Source organism: Talpa europaea, assembly GCF_964194135.1.
Source record: "Talpa europaea genome assembly, chromosome: 10".
Classification (NCBI taxonomy): domain Eukaryota; kingdom Metazoa; phylum Chordata; class Mammalia; order Eulipotyphla; family Talpidae; genus Talpa; species Talpa europaea.
The window spans coordinates 41,232,074-41,247,577 of record NC_140077.1 but is presented as its reverse complement, the minus strand read 5'-3'; the positions used below and the strand labels follow the sequence as shown (position 1 = coordinate 41,247,577).

The following is a 15,504-nucleotide window of genomic DNA, read 5'->3' as shown; positions in this document are numbered from 1 at the left end:
TACCTATATTTTCTTCAATGTATTATATGGTTTCAGATCTTTAATCCAAGTCTTTAGTTGATTTTACCTTAATTTTTTATATAAGGTGTGAAATAGTGATCTATATTTTCATCTTTTGCCTTTGCTGTCCAGTTCTCTCAACAGCATTTGTTGAAGAGTGTGTCTTCTCCAAAGTATATTATCAGTCATCTGCAAAAAGTGGTTATCTTACTAGTTCTTTCCAATTTGCATTCCTTTTGTATAGTTTTTTTTTTTTTTTTTTTTGCCTGATTGCTCTAGCTAGGACTTCCAATACTATGTTGAATAATAGTGGTGAAAGTGAACATCCTTGTCTTGTCCAGATCTTAGAAAAAGCTTTCAGTTTGTCATCATTTAGTATGATGTTTGCTGTATGTTTGTCCTTTAGTAAATTGGAGGTATGTTCCATTTATCCCCAGTTTGAGATTTTGCTTTTATAAATGGATGCTGAATCTTATCAATGTTCTTACTCTATTGACAAGAACATGATTTTTACCTTTCCTTTTGTTGATGTGATATATTACATTGACTTTCAGATACTGAACCATAATTGTGTCTTTGGGATAAATCCCAGATGATCATGATGTTGGATCCTTTCAATGCACTGATAAATTTGGTCTACAAAGGTTTTGTGGTGGGTATTTGTATCTAAGTTAATCAAGATTTGTGGTCTGTAATTTTTTTGCCCTTGTCTGTTTCTGTTCTCAGAGTAATGTTGGCCTTATAAAATGTGTTTGGAAGCATTCCATTGTGAACCTAACTAGAGGTTTATTTTTCCAAAGAATCAGATTTTAGTTTCATTGTTCTTTTGGATTGTTTTTAAATTTCTATTTCATTTATGTCCTGATATTATTTCCTTCTCTCTAGTGGCTTTTGATTTTGTTTGTTCTTCCTTTTCCACTTCAATATGAAAGGTTAAAATATAGAGATCTTGTTTCTTGATGTGCGACTGTACTGCTATATACTTAACCTCTTCGTACTATTCTTGCTGTGTCTCAGAACTGTCTCTTCATGTTTTCATTTGTCTCCACATATTTTTAATTTTCTTTGATTTCCTCATTAGTTCAAAAGTCATTCAGTAGTATGTTCAATCTCTATGTTAGAGGCTTTTCCTGTTTTCTTTTTGTCATTGATTTCTAATTTGAGACCGTTATGATCAAAGAAGATACTTAATATGATTTCAATCTTCATGACTTGTTGACACTAGTTTTATGTCCTGGTATGTGGTCTAACATGGAGAATGTTCCAGGTGAACTCAGCTTAGGGGTGATGCAATGCCCTATGTATGTTTAAGAGTGGTCTAGTTCCTCATTTAAGGCTATTACCTTGTTGATTTTCTGTCTTGTTGATCTGTCCATCGATAAGTGAAGTCACCTACAACTACTGTGTTGCTGCCAATGTCTGTTTTCACATTTGTGAATAGTTGTCATATATTTTTGGAGATTATTCATATGGGGCCTATATATTGATTGCTATATCTTCCTTATGTATTTATTGTTCCTTGAATCATGTAATAAATGTCTCTGCCTCTTGCTAACTTTCTAGCATGAATTTTATTTTATCTGATGTAAGTATGGTTATCCCTTCCTTTCTGAGGGTCCCATTCGCTTGCAGGATTTTTTCCCCAAACTTTGTGCCTGTGATTATCTCTGGAGTTCAGCTGGGACTCCTGGAGACAGCAAAAAATTGTTGTGTGATCCAACTGCCACTCTGCCTTTTGATGGTGAATTCAGTCCATTTACATTTAAGGCGATTATTGATATGTAAGGATTTGCTTGTGCCACTTTGTATTTTTCTGGTTCTATATCCTTCTTCAAATTTTTGTTGATTTTCTTCCACTTGAATTAGATTAAGAACAGCTCCTTTGAACATTTCAAGTAGGGAAGTCCCAGTGTTTGCAAACTCCTTCAGCTTCTGTTTGGGAAGGGCTTTATTTCCCCTGATATCTGAAGGTGAGTCTTGTGGGGTATGGTATTCTTGGCTGGCAGTTTTTAACCTTCAAGTATTTTGAATATGTCATTTCATTCTCTCCTTGCTTGTATGGTTGATTCAGAGCAGTCTGATGTAAACCTGATGGGATTATCCTTCAGGGTTATCTGCTTTTTTTTCCCTGTCACAGTATTCTTTCTCTTGAGCTGTTGGAAGTTTCACAACTTTGTGTCTTGGTGCAGATCTCATTGTATTTAGCTAACCAGATGTTCTTTTAGCTTCATGGACCTGTTTAGTTCCTTCCCCAGGTTTGGGATGTTTTCTTTTTCTTTGAATAAGATCTCTGTTCCCTTCTCAAACTTTCCTTTCTGAAATACCAGTTATCTCTATGTTGTTTTCTTAATGGAGTCAGATAATCTCAAAATGTTTGCTTTTTTTCCCCTTCATCTTTTTGTTCCTCTACCTGTGCCCTTTGTGTATCTTCAAGATCACTGATTTTATCTTCCATTTGGTCTATTATGCTTGCATAGTTTGCTCCAGAATGTTTTATCTCTACTGATCTTTTTTATTTCCTGCATTTCTGCTATTTCCTATTTTAAAGCTTCAATTTCTAATTTCTGCTTATTAATTTTATTTCTCAGAACATTGTTTTTGTGAGTTTTCTTCCAGTTCTTTGAGTTTATCATGGTAATTCTTAACTTTATCTGGTAGAAAGATAAAAATCTTCCATGTATTTGTGATGACATATTCCCTTCAGTTGTCAAGGTGCCATGTATTGTATTTTTGCCCATTTAGCTGCTTTATGTTTCCCTATTCTTTTTAAGTGACTATAGCAGGAGTTTAGAGATTTGCAGTACTTCTACTTTTCCAACAGGTGGCAATATGGGCCTTTTTAAAAGTAGCTTTTCCTATGTTTAAATATTAGGTGTTGGTCCTTTCTGTATATCTGGAGACTTGATATTAAAATTGCTGCGTTGGGAAAAAGGGGAGGTACCTGGATGGGTCCAGACACTAGTGGGATTGGGAGGTGGGGGTGGGAGAGAGAAACGCTGGCTCATGTCTCTAGCAATGAGAAATGCATTGCTCATATTCTTTCTCTATGGGGTTCCAGACCAGAGTATTTACAAACTGTGCAGGATATCTGGTTCATTTCCCAAACTGAGATTGTACTCAGCAATTGTTTCTTTAAATAACTTTACTTTCTCTTCTCCTTCTGGAACCCCCATGATACAGATATTATTTCTTTTTTGGGTTATTCCAAAGACCTCTTTCAGTGTTGTTTTTTCTATTGGTGTGTTCTATGCCATTGTGCCTTCAAGCTTGGTAATTTTGTTTATAATATTTTTTGAGATCCATTACTTAGACCTGTTAACAGTCTCATATTTTTTTCAATTTTATACTGTATTCCTGTTTTTCACCATCCACTGTTTTTTCAATTCAGCAAGTGTGATTATAACTATTATTTAAACTCATCAGGCATATTCCACAGTTTTGCTGGATTGAGACTTCTCTTGGGGTTTGGTTGCTTTTTGCTCCAGCATTTGTGACATGTTATTCTGTCTCTTCATTTTTAGTTTCATGAGTTGTGGTAAGGTAAGTTTTTTTCTTCTCTTGATAGAATTTGTCTCCTCCAAGAAGCTGAATAAATCCTACATATTTTTACTCAGGATCACCCAGGTGTCTATTGTTTCATAACTGATGCCTTTATACCTGTTCAGATGGCTCTGGTGCGGGAAAGGGATAATAGATAGGAACTGGGAAAGCAGTGCATTGAAAAGTTGCCTCCAGTGAGCATCAGTATTCAAGCTTTCTATAGTGCTGTGGGTACCCAAGTTGTGTGGTGGGGAGCCATGCTGATCCACTTCCTGTTGTTGGTAAAATCCTTGATGAAAATGACAGAAACAGTCTGGTGCCAGCCTAAACCCCTCAAAGTTGTGGATGAGTCCTAGATGTAGTGCTGAGTGGGGACTGTAGTTGAGACAGAGCTATAAGCTTGGGATGTTTTGTTTTCCAGTTACCGTGGGTACTTGCTACCACTGTTACACTCAAAGTGCTTTAAACACTGATTAATAAGTATTCAGTTGTTGACTTTATTTGGGCTCTGGGTGGAGGAAGGCAGGTGTTTCCATATCACAGCCATAGGTTGCAAATAGCCTGTTCTATGAGGAGACATGTGATCTAGTCTGGTTCTCCTCACTTGCTGGGGCTCCAACTTTTCTAGTTCGGGAGCCACAGGCTCAAGCTGGTAATCATCCTCCCACACCCCTCTATAATTCTGTAGTAGTACACTTTCTGTCTTGCACACCATCTCTATGCACCCTCTCCAGTATAGTCCCTACAGTTTTTGAAGTCCCTGATGTGTGCCCTTGAGTTAACAGCAGAGAAACTCCTTCTCATGGGCTATACTGCCCTTGTAGTGCTCTAAATACAATTTAATTACAGTCTGTCTTCTCTTTCTGTATTGCCAATACTCTTGATGTATGGGATAGTCATCCACTTATTTTTCAAAGTTATCTTTGTTTTGGTGTTAATTTGGTTGTGAATATGGGGAGAAATGAAGCACCTTCATACATCACTGTCACCTTACCAGACTCCTAAATGCTGCTCTTGCTAATATCACCCATCCATAATCCCCCTAGCGCTATTGTGCTACTAAATCTAACAAGAATTTCCAACTCCATTTTATTTACCTTTTTAGTAACATTTTAGTATTCATCCTTCTTGAAACTGCCCTCCTCACTTATTCTATAAATAATTCCTTCAGTCTCTCAGGTTGCTCCATCTTGTTCTCCCAACTAGCTTCGACCACTAAAATTGTGTCTCACAGTGTTCAGGAACACTTCTTCAAGAACATGTTTCCTCTAGGCCTAAGACTAGTGCACATGTTCTTCTGTCTTCCCAGAATATTCTTTTATATATACACTGCGTGTGTATGTATAAAACACACGTACATATGTATGTTCAAAGTTACTTCTACCATTAAAATAAAATTAGACAGCATGGACAAATGAGGAACAGTTTGTCTTCCTAGGTTAAGAAAGGCAACTACAGTTTGCTGAATAGTTTAATGAGGCTGTAGTCTTTTCACTATCTGTTAAACGTGCATTGCTATGCCTTACTATCGCAGCCACTTGCATGCCCACTTTCTCAGCAGCACTAACCTCTAGAATATCTATAAGCAACAAGATGTTAAGTGAGCACCCAATGTCGTTTGCAATCTTAACAATAACTCTGTTCACTCTGTGCCCAGTCTTGGTATGAAAGTATCAACTAGCTCAAGAATATATATCTTCCTTTGTAGAATGCCAAATAATAGTTTCTATGTCTCTGTACTCCTTGAAGAAAAGATATATACCATTTCCAAAGACTGCTGCTTTCTATATGTAGTCATGCAGGTGTTTCAGAACCATGGTTTTTGGGGCCAGATACATCTACCCGCACACATATAGCACAACCTGGATCATCCACCCCAATCCTAGATGTTGCAGGCATCAGAACCCTTCATCCTGGTGGGAATCCTTTTTAGTCTATTTCCTCAGAAGACAGGAACTTCTACCCAAAAGGGAGGAAGAATCTTTTCAGACACTCTTAATATTTTCTTTACTACATCAAATAAATAAAATATTTCTACATAAAAGCAATAATTGTGCTTTTAGTAACTTTAATATTTAACAGGCTCACAGTGACATTGGTGGGTACCCATCAAATACTACTGTGGGAATCATCCAAGTGGTTGGGAGAGTGGTGGCAGCTGTGACCCTAGAACCATACTGGGCTTATCACAGACCTCTATTAATATTTGGATATGGCGATAGCCTAAAGCACATCAGGAAGTGGTTAACTCAGTGGACACTGAAGAAGAGAAGGCAGGTGCCCCATATGTTTTTATAGTAGTAATTCTTCCTGTGTAGCATTTACCACAGTACTTTTACATTAACTTGTTAGTTATCAAGGTAAGCCCATTTCATTCAAGTTTCAAATACATACAAATTATGCTTGGTTTTGCATACCACAGCTATTACATTGCGTGGCACATATTTTGGACCATCTACTATTTACTAAAAGAATCCTGAAGAACTCTTAGAAGTAATCCAAGATATGTTTTACTTTACCATTATTGTATGGTGATCTCTTGCAAATTTATAGAAACTGAGTAGAATTCCTCAGTGTAGCAGAAATGGAACGAACTCAATTTTATTGCTACAAAAAATGTTGATAAATATATGCTACAGCATAATCCTCCCATTTCTGATAAGAGTTCTTGGTAGAACTAATCTGGTGTATAAATATACCCATCTTTTCTGCCTGGCAACAAGTTCATAGATTTTAAACTTCTTAAGCAACTACTGATGTTTTTTTTATAGGTAATTGCAGCCTAAGACTGTATGTGTTCTAATAAAGTTTCAAGACAGATAACTGTTATTATTCCATCCTGGAACCTATCATACACAAAGAACTTACCATCTACATCTCATATCTCCATTAATACCTACTCTAATGCCACCAATTTTTATACATCCATTCTTACCTTTTTCTCTTATAATTTGGCATAAAAGTCTTACAGATACTGACTTTTCTATCATTTTGAATCTGCCTTTCTAATTCCATGGGCCCTAGTTTAGCATAGATTGCTTCTTTATCTTTAATCATTTTCTTAACAAGGCTTTCTTATTCTTCAATCTGAGGTCTCCCACTACCATCTTCACTTTTGCCATTCTAGCAAATTACCATTCCAATTTTACATTTTACTCCTTACAAATTATAAAGGCAAGAAATATGTTATATTCAACAAATGGTCCAGGAACATTGGTAACTACATATGAAAGAAAGAACTTGGACCCCTTCCTTCACACCATATAAAAATACTAACTCAAAGAATTAAAATCTAAATGTAAGAGCTAACATTATAAATTTTTAGCAAAAAACAGGTATAAATATTTGTGGCCTTAGATTTGACAAAGGTCTAGCTATAATATCAAAAGCATAAGCTGCAAGAAAAAAATAGATAAAACTGATTAAATAAGTGCCTTAATCCACTAAGTGAAAACACTACTCCAAAAGGAAACAAATTTCTGCAAATCAAGTGTGAAAAGAATGTGCATCTAAAGTAAAAGTATATAAGGAGCTATAATAATTCTAAAGAGCTATTACAATTCAATAAAAGATAAACAATTTTAATGTTGAATATAGTTCTCCAATTAGCAAAGGAAAATGGTTATGTTAACATTACCACCCAGTAAATGCAAATCAAAACTACAGTGAGCTACTATTCATACCCACTGGGATGGCTATAATTTTTGAAAAAAAGACATTATAAGAAGTATTGGTGAGGATGTGGAGAAACTGGAAAGCATCCACCATACATTGATGTGAGAATGTAAAATGTTGCCACTTTGGAAAGGTTTGATGGTTCTTTCAATGGCTAAACATAGTTAGCATATGACCTAGCAATTCCACCTCTACCTATATAGCCAGGAGAAATTTAAACTTAGGTTCCCATAAAAACTTGTACATGGATTAAAGAACTAGACATAAGACCTGAAACCATAAAATACATAGTAGGAAATATAGGCAAAACACTACATGATATGCACATCAAAGACATCTTTACAGACACATCACCCAAAGCAAAGATAAACAGCTGGGACTACATCGAATTAAAGAGCTTCTGCACAGCAAAAGAGACAATAACAAAAACAAAGAGAAACCCCACCAACTGGGAGAACATTTTTGCACCCAACACTAATGATAAAGGACTGATCACAAAAATCTGCAAAGAGCTGATGAGACTCAACAACAACAAAGAAAATAATCCAGTTAAAAAATGGGCAGAAGAGCTAAAAAGAAACTTCTCTGAAGAGGAAATGCAAATGGCCAACAGGCATATGAAAAAATGTTCAACATCACTTGTCATCAGGGAAATGCAAATCAAAACTACCATGAGATACCATCTTACACCAGTGAGAATGGCACATATTAAAAAAACTAGCAACAACAAATGTTGGCGAGGGTGTGGAGAAAAAGGAACTCTTCTGCACTGTTGGTGGGAGTGCAAACTGGTCCAACCACTGTGGAAAGCTGTGTGGAGATTTCTGGACCTACTAAACATAGAGCTTCCATATGATCCAGCAATTCCACTCCTAGGTATTTACCCAAAGGACACAGAAACATCAATTCCAAACAACACCTGCACCCCTATGTTTATAGCAGCACTGTTTACAATAGCTAAGCTTTGGAAACAACCCAAATGCCCAAAAATAGATGACTGGATCAAGAAGATGTGGTACATATATACCATGGAATATTACTCAGCATTCAAAAAAGATAAACACATGCAATTTGCAGCAACATGGATGGCACTGGAAGGGATCATGCTCAGCGAAATAAGCCAAAAAGAAAAAGAAAAATACCGGATGGTCTCACTCATAGCAGGAATCTAGAAAACTTAAATAAGGGGCCAGGAAAATGAATAACTATAAGAAAGTGAAAATCAAAATCAACAAAAAACTATGAACCAGAGACACTTTTAGGGGGGCGGGGGCGGGAGGGGAGGGATTGGGGTCAGAATGGGGGGGCTGCAATTGTATGGGGAATATAACAATAAAATTTATAAAATAAAATAAAATATCAAAAAAAAAGAAAGAAAAAAAATAATCTAAGTTTGAAACTTAGCAGTTAAAGCCTTTGATAATCACAGGTTAAAGAAAAAACTGTTATTTTCATTATAGCTCTGTGATAATCCCTGATATAATTTGATTTTCATATGAAAATCTCTTCAAAATATGAGTCTCCTTAGTTGGAGAACTCTGCACATTTAAAACATTTTATTCATCTGAATGATATCCTGAAGCTATTACTGCTAAATCAATCTTAGCTACATTATTATAGATCTAACAATTATTGCTAGGTCTGAAATCAACTCTGACTTACATAGTGATGACACTGATAAAAAATTCAGTGTAGACAATGACACTATTATGTTAACTGTCTAGTCCTCAGGATCTGGAATGCCTATTCCTGCATTAAGTCATCAGAAATAAAGATTTTTCTAGTATTCAGTGCTTTTCAGAGTTAGAAAGGAGTATTAGCATTTACTTTAATGGGAAAACTTGAACATTTAACTTTTGTACAACTATAATTGAAAATGTCAACCATATTATACAGTTCTTGCATACCAGACAATTTAGTGCCAGGATGGGAAAAACGCTTTCTCTAGACAATTTTATGTGTCTCCCTTCTTTCCATTAATAACTACATAGTCCAAAATATCTTCCTTTTAGTCTTAAAGACAGGAACCTGAAAGCTAAGGTACATTCAGAGTACTTCTTCAACATGTTTTTCTTTTCAAATGAGTTTGTTGTTTAATTCTTTTTCAATATATAATTTCAAAAACATCACTGGAATTCTTTGAGAAGTAACATTTTATAATTAAAGTAAACCACTGATTTTTTTTTTTTTTCGGCAAAGGCAACATAATTAAGGATAATTAAGGGCATATCACAAAGAACAAAACTTTCAGTAAAGCTTCTCTGAGTGCTTCATGGTTAACAGAAATGTCTAATCATCTAGACTGGGAATTTATCCAGTCCCTTTCTGCTTCTTAGTAGGACAATTATGCAATATCACTATAGATCTATTCATTTGTTATCTCAGTCTAAGAACCATAGTTCAACCCAAAGTTGAACTTAAGTTCAAAGTTGTTAAGTTATGCCCATTTTTTAAATATCTGAAATCATTCAAAGCTACCTGCATTTGCTTACCTATGTAAGAATATATTTGTATTTATTCCATATTAATACAGATTAATTAAATCTGAAACAATAATTATAGGATATCCTTTTAAAAATTGGCACAGATAATATCTCCTGTCTGACCCCGTTCTCTTCCAAGGCTTTTTCTGTCTGCCCCTCTCTACCACCAAAAATTGAAAATCACTTCCAAGAGTAATAACCTACCAGAATCAGATGCTTTTCTACCACACTAAATAGTGTTTATTTCCATATCTCATTTTATATTACCTTATAATATAAAATGAAAATATATAATATAAAAATAAAATATAATACAAAAATATATTACTTTAACTGTATTTTACATCTGACATAGCTAAACTGTCTTTTTAAAACACATAACTGAATATTTACTTTTCAACAACTAAAATTTCACTTCTGATTTGGACAAAATTACTAGCTTCTCCATTTAACAAGCTGCAGTGAATTTTTGGGTTTTTTTTTTCAAAACTAGGAAAGTAAATATAAGGTATAGTCACATACTGCCCAAAGGAAATTCTGTTCGGTGGAATGCTAGAGCAAATCCTTGCTTCCTCAAATGATGATGCAATCACTTAGAAATTTGTCAAAATACAGATATTTGGAATTCCTTTCTGATGATTCCTGAATACAGATGTTCCCAGAGCAAGAGGGATTATTTTAACTGATGTCGATACACACATCAGTTTTTATTTTGCATTTAGAATGCTATTTTCACATGTCTAACGTATAAGAAATGGCTCACTCATTTCACTTGTAGGAATATTCAAACTTTAGATATATAGTGACAGACAGAAAATAACCTGCTAACAAGGTTGCTGAACAATTTTCCTTAGAAGTTAGGGTGAAAAAAAATCAGTTGTGGTTTTTTTTTAAAAAAAAAAAAACAACTTTTCACTTATTTTATTGTGGTTTGAACTTATTATTTTTTTAAACAGGTTACTTTAAATACAAACATGCACACACATGCTGTATACTTTCTCAAGACTGGGTGAATTTCTTTCTAAAAAGCCCAATATAATTGCCTTCTTAGAGTTAGAAAATTGCCTTCTTAGAATATTTTGAAAAGGTCAATATATATTTGTGTTTTTTGTCTTCATAACCTTTGTACATCAGAGTAATTTCCAGCCAGGATCTTTATTTTGCACACTCCTTTGTTTTCCATCACAGATTCCTTGCTGTTTTTCTTACCCTTCACCTTTTATAGTGACCAAAATTTAAAATCAAAAATCTCTGCAGTGTCTCCATACCATTTTTCTGCTCTCACCCCTTATAATGTTTGACTTGTTAGTAATAGTCCAATGACACTGTAGGCTGGATATTTGTTAAAAAGATCCATGTATACAAAGAAAATTTTCAAAATACTAATAAAATTGTTTTATGCTGCCTAATAAAAACATTCAAATGCGGAAAATTTAGATAGACATTTTTACTGTCAAAATTTTTAAAAGCATGCAATCTGATGAAATATACAATAGCTTAAGATGGAAAATTAGCTTAACTTAGAATTATATCACACAAAAGCATTATAAAGTGTGCCTCAAAACATGTCTATCAAAATTAAGTTTCTGTAATACCTTTCCCATCTAATAGTGTTCCTGAAATCAAAATCACATAGAAAATTTAATTTTCTTCATGCCTTTAATTGTGGCAAAGGGGTTGATGGTGTTAGAGGTTAGGAAAGTTAGGAAACCAGGATATGTGGGATGTTGAAGGTTAATATAGAAGGACATACAGTCCCAAAAGTACTTTTGCTATGATTGGCATTAGTAATCTTAAATATTGTCTGACTACCTTAGAAAAGTAGGTTTTCCCTCTTTAAACTTGGATTTCATTTCACGCCTAGAATAATGGTTTTCAAAAGGAGTAAAGTAGTGAAGTCTGGGGAGGGGGAATGATTATGCCTACCAGGAAGCATTTGAAAATGTCTGGAGACATTTTTAATTATCATAACCAGGCTTAAGTATGACACTGGTTCTATCCAGTGGGTACCAAAGATACTGCTAAACATCCTACAAACTTCAGGATAGCCACCACCAGCAAAGAATTATCTGATCCAAAATGTCAAAAGCACTGAGGTATGAAACCCAGCTCTAGAGTGGTATATTTTTATGGCTATAAGTCTTCTATTCAACAAAAATATTTATGTAAATTGCTAAAAATATAAAATTCTTAAAGTTCTAATGACTTCCGGAATGAATGATTGTAATTATTATTGGAACACATTAACCTAAACATGATTAAACAATTATCAAATACAAAAAACTTAAACATATTAAAATGTTCCTAGTAAGGTAGATAGGACTTATATTTATCCACGGGTATGCCTAAATAAAAATTACTCAAATTAAATCGAATTCAGCTCAGTGATAGTTTTATGAGCTAAGAAACCTTTACTAAATAAATAAGTAGAAAAGTTCTGTTGGGATAATATCAGTTATTATGCTCTGTTTCTGTTATACACATACACATAAATATATTACACAGTGATCTATTACTACAAATTATTTCACTGATGTATCATCTAATAACTTAAGCAGATTCTTTAAAGAAAGAATGTGAAGTTAATTGATTTCCCAAGGATATGCTATATATAATTCTTCAAGGCATTTGCTTCTCAATACATACAGTTACTGCTCTATGAAAAGTCTTTGGGAACGTCTTTACTTCAATATGAGAACAGAACTTCACTTGTTAGGATTTGGGGGGAATATCAGCAGGTATTTTGAAATCTAGTAATTACTCTAGAAAACCTCTATTAACTGCCACATAACAATGTCTGTTTATTAATCCATCATTAAAATTCAGGCACAAATACTTATGCCTAATGGCCTTGGTATTAGAAACCGTATCATGAATTTTATGGACATTAGAATCTCAAGGAAGAAAATGGTCCACATATAACTAAAGTTCTCTGCAATACTCCCTTACCTCTTAGATACTCTGTATTGTGCTGTGGTCAATTTTCCAGTCTCAGGGTCATGTACTGTAGCTCGGCTCAGCTACAAAAAAAAAAAAAGAGAAAGGACAAGGACTTATTCACGTAGCAGGCAATTTTGGGTTTTTGTTTTGCCAAGCCACAGGTGATTGGAAGGGTTCAGATTGGTCTAGATGATGGGTAATGGTTTCAAATCAGCAAAAACATTCAGAAAGGTGGCAATAAGAAATGCCGCTTCCAAATCAAAGAAAATGGGTTGACAGATTTTTGCTGTAGATTTATTGTCCTTTCACTTTTTTTAAAGAAGTCATTTGAAGCTGTATGTAAATGACATATAGCAATGGGTTTCACAGAATCTTTCTCAGGTCTAGAAGTTTAATTTTCTTTAAATATTCTGACAATAGAGTAGTCTCTTACAAGTCATTGTTTTACAACGCTCACCTGATAAAACTGTTACATCAAGTAATAGTAGTTGGAAGACTGAAATCAGAAGCATAACTTTTTTTTTCCATTGCCAAATTTTAAGTTAGCAAGTGTTTTAAAGAAAAATTTCAACTGGAGGAATATAGTATTTTTACAAGATGAACAAATGCCAAAACAATCACCAAGACGAATGATGTATTGATAAATTCACAGTATTTATGAATGTAATAGAACTACATAAATGAGGACTACTCCTAGGTTAATCCAGCCTAATTCTTTTCCTTCCTTCCCTCATTTTGGCAAGAAAAAGGGAGGGGGAAATATCAAGCCATTTCCTGGATATTTGATTCCCAACCTGAAGAGAAATGCAAAGCATATCATTCCCTAAAAATAACAAACCACTGAAAAGATTAAAAACAACTTCTAGTTAAAGGGAAAGAACTGTGAAACACCAAGCTATTATCCATGTATATCTATACATCGGGCAATGATTTGAGTTGGAGACTGAAAATGACCTATTTCCCTTACGTGAATAATAATTCCTGTAGGATGTATAAAACATTCATTAGCGGGCAAAATATGCAGCATACACATCTCTTACCTTTTGCTAATTCTGTAATGTACCGTCTCCAAGTCTCCTGTTATTGGATTTGAAATGGTGGCTCGCCTCAGCTGTGAAGCCAACCATCAAAATAGTTGCATTACAAAACAAAAAAAATGAAGTCACATTTATCCAACCAATCAGAATTCTGAGGTTTTTACAGAGGACGCTGTAAGAGAAAATATCTCTATAGACTTCCAGTCACCTTGTGTTAAGCTTGGAAAGTCAGTTGGTTTAAGTTTTTGTATTCTTTAAAAGCTTTAAATTTTTTTCATGAATTCCGGGTACAAAGAGATGGATATTAAATTTTAATGTTTAGAAGACGCAACAATAAGAAAAATAAACTTCTAAAATTTGAAATCTGAAATCTATAAGTTGTAAGAATGATTAATTTGCAGTGAATCATTCATTCCAAATTTAAATTATTTTAGTGGTAGAACTGTTTGTTCACAAAGGTTAATGTTCAAAATTTGTAGCAAGATTTATCTTTTCCTTCAAGATACCTGCTTTTATATTTCACATATACAATAACATAATCTTGGTCTACGCACAAAGGAAATCAAAAGAACTCATAAATGTTAGAAAACAGTATGAAAAAGATAGTGAAGAGAATGAATTTAAACATTTTTGTTAACCTCAGAATCATCCTTCCATTTTTTAAAAAAAGAATATGAAATTCTTTTTGCCATTGAATTTCTTGATCAAAGGAATCTAACCACGGCATCCCCTTTGAAAACTGAGGCCTCTAAGCTGAAATGAACTCTTAAGCCAAAATAACTTGGAAGACTATTTTTTACTGACCAAAAATAATGCACTGAAATAGGAATCCAGAAGAGAATGTGACATAAGTAGAATTCTGCATGGGAGCTCATTAAGAATTCTCTGGATAGTACCCATGCTTATTAGATGAGTCTTTTCCATTCACTGTAAATCTTTAGTAATTAAAAAAGAGATTTTATTACTTTTCCAAATTGATGCTTTTTAACAAATTCTGATGTTAAGATTATTTTGCAGTTCAGGTGTCCAGGTAATGTTGTAACGGGTCAAAAAACAATGGCGAATAGGTTCATGTTTCAGTATACAACCTTCTTTTAGAAATAAAGTATTAATGAAATATTCATTTATATATTTTCTAAGGCTACTTTTACACTACAATGGCAGAGCTGAGTAGGTGTGACAGACCATATGGCCTATAAAGCACAAAAAATACTATCTAACCTTTACAGAAAATATTTATCAACTCCTGTGTAATAGAAATTAAAAATATGCCTGTTTAATAATCTCTTTATGAAAGTGATATCAATAGTAAAATACAAATTGCTAAGTTCAAATAGGTTTTAAGAACCAGCTGATGAGGAAAAAGACAAAATAGTAAAGGGTAGTCTTTCTCACAGAAGAATTTCTATGCCAAACACTTGGTTTATATGTGCTTAAATCTTTCTTGAGGTAAATGATGTAGATTGAAGTCAGAAAACTACACCACCATTTCAAATTAAATGATGCTTGTGCCCCATTACATCTTTCTAACAATTGCCTAAAAGGGAATAAAAATACTTCAAGTACTCTTTCTGATAAAAAATAAAGATCTGAAAAAGATGGTCCTTCAGCAGTGTCTAGGATTAAAGGACTTCAAAGTACATGGAAAATGTTTCAGGAAGATGTCTAAAACACAAATTTTTTAATGTATGAAGAAAAATCAATGATTTTCATAAATGATTAAAAGCTAGTTGCAGGAATTTATGTATTGATAACAGAAAAAAATGATAAAGCTTTAACAACTCCATTGTGTTATGGTAACAGCAACAGCAAACTACCTGGGGGGGGGG

The 15,504-nt window shown here is 34.0% G+C and overlaps 1 protein-coding gene across 4 annotated transcripts in view; it reads right to left on the bottom strand.

The window, feature by feature from the left end:
* The window catches only part of P4HA1 (prolyl 4-hydroxylase subunit alpha 1), a gene marked incomplete at its 3' end in the record, with an annotated part of 53,541 nt that overhangs the window by 23,548 nt on the left and 14,489 nt on the right, over positions 1–15,504 (bottom strand). For 3 of the 4 annotated variants that reach the window (XM_084245371.1, XM_084245373.1, XM_084245374.1), the window contains one exon: positions 12,648–12,718. In XM_084245371.1, coding sequence (XP_084101497.1) covers positions 12,648–12,718 — 71 coding nt within the window. Of the gene's footprint in view, positions 1–12,647; positions 12,719–13,678; positions 13,750–15,504 lie in introns of all 4 variants that reach the window. The other variant, XM_084245372.1, reaches the window with a different exon arrangement.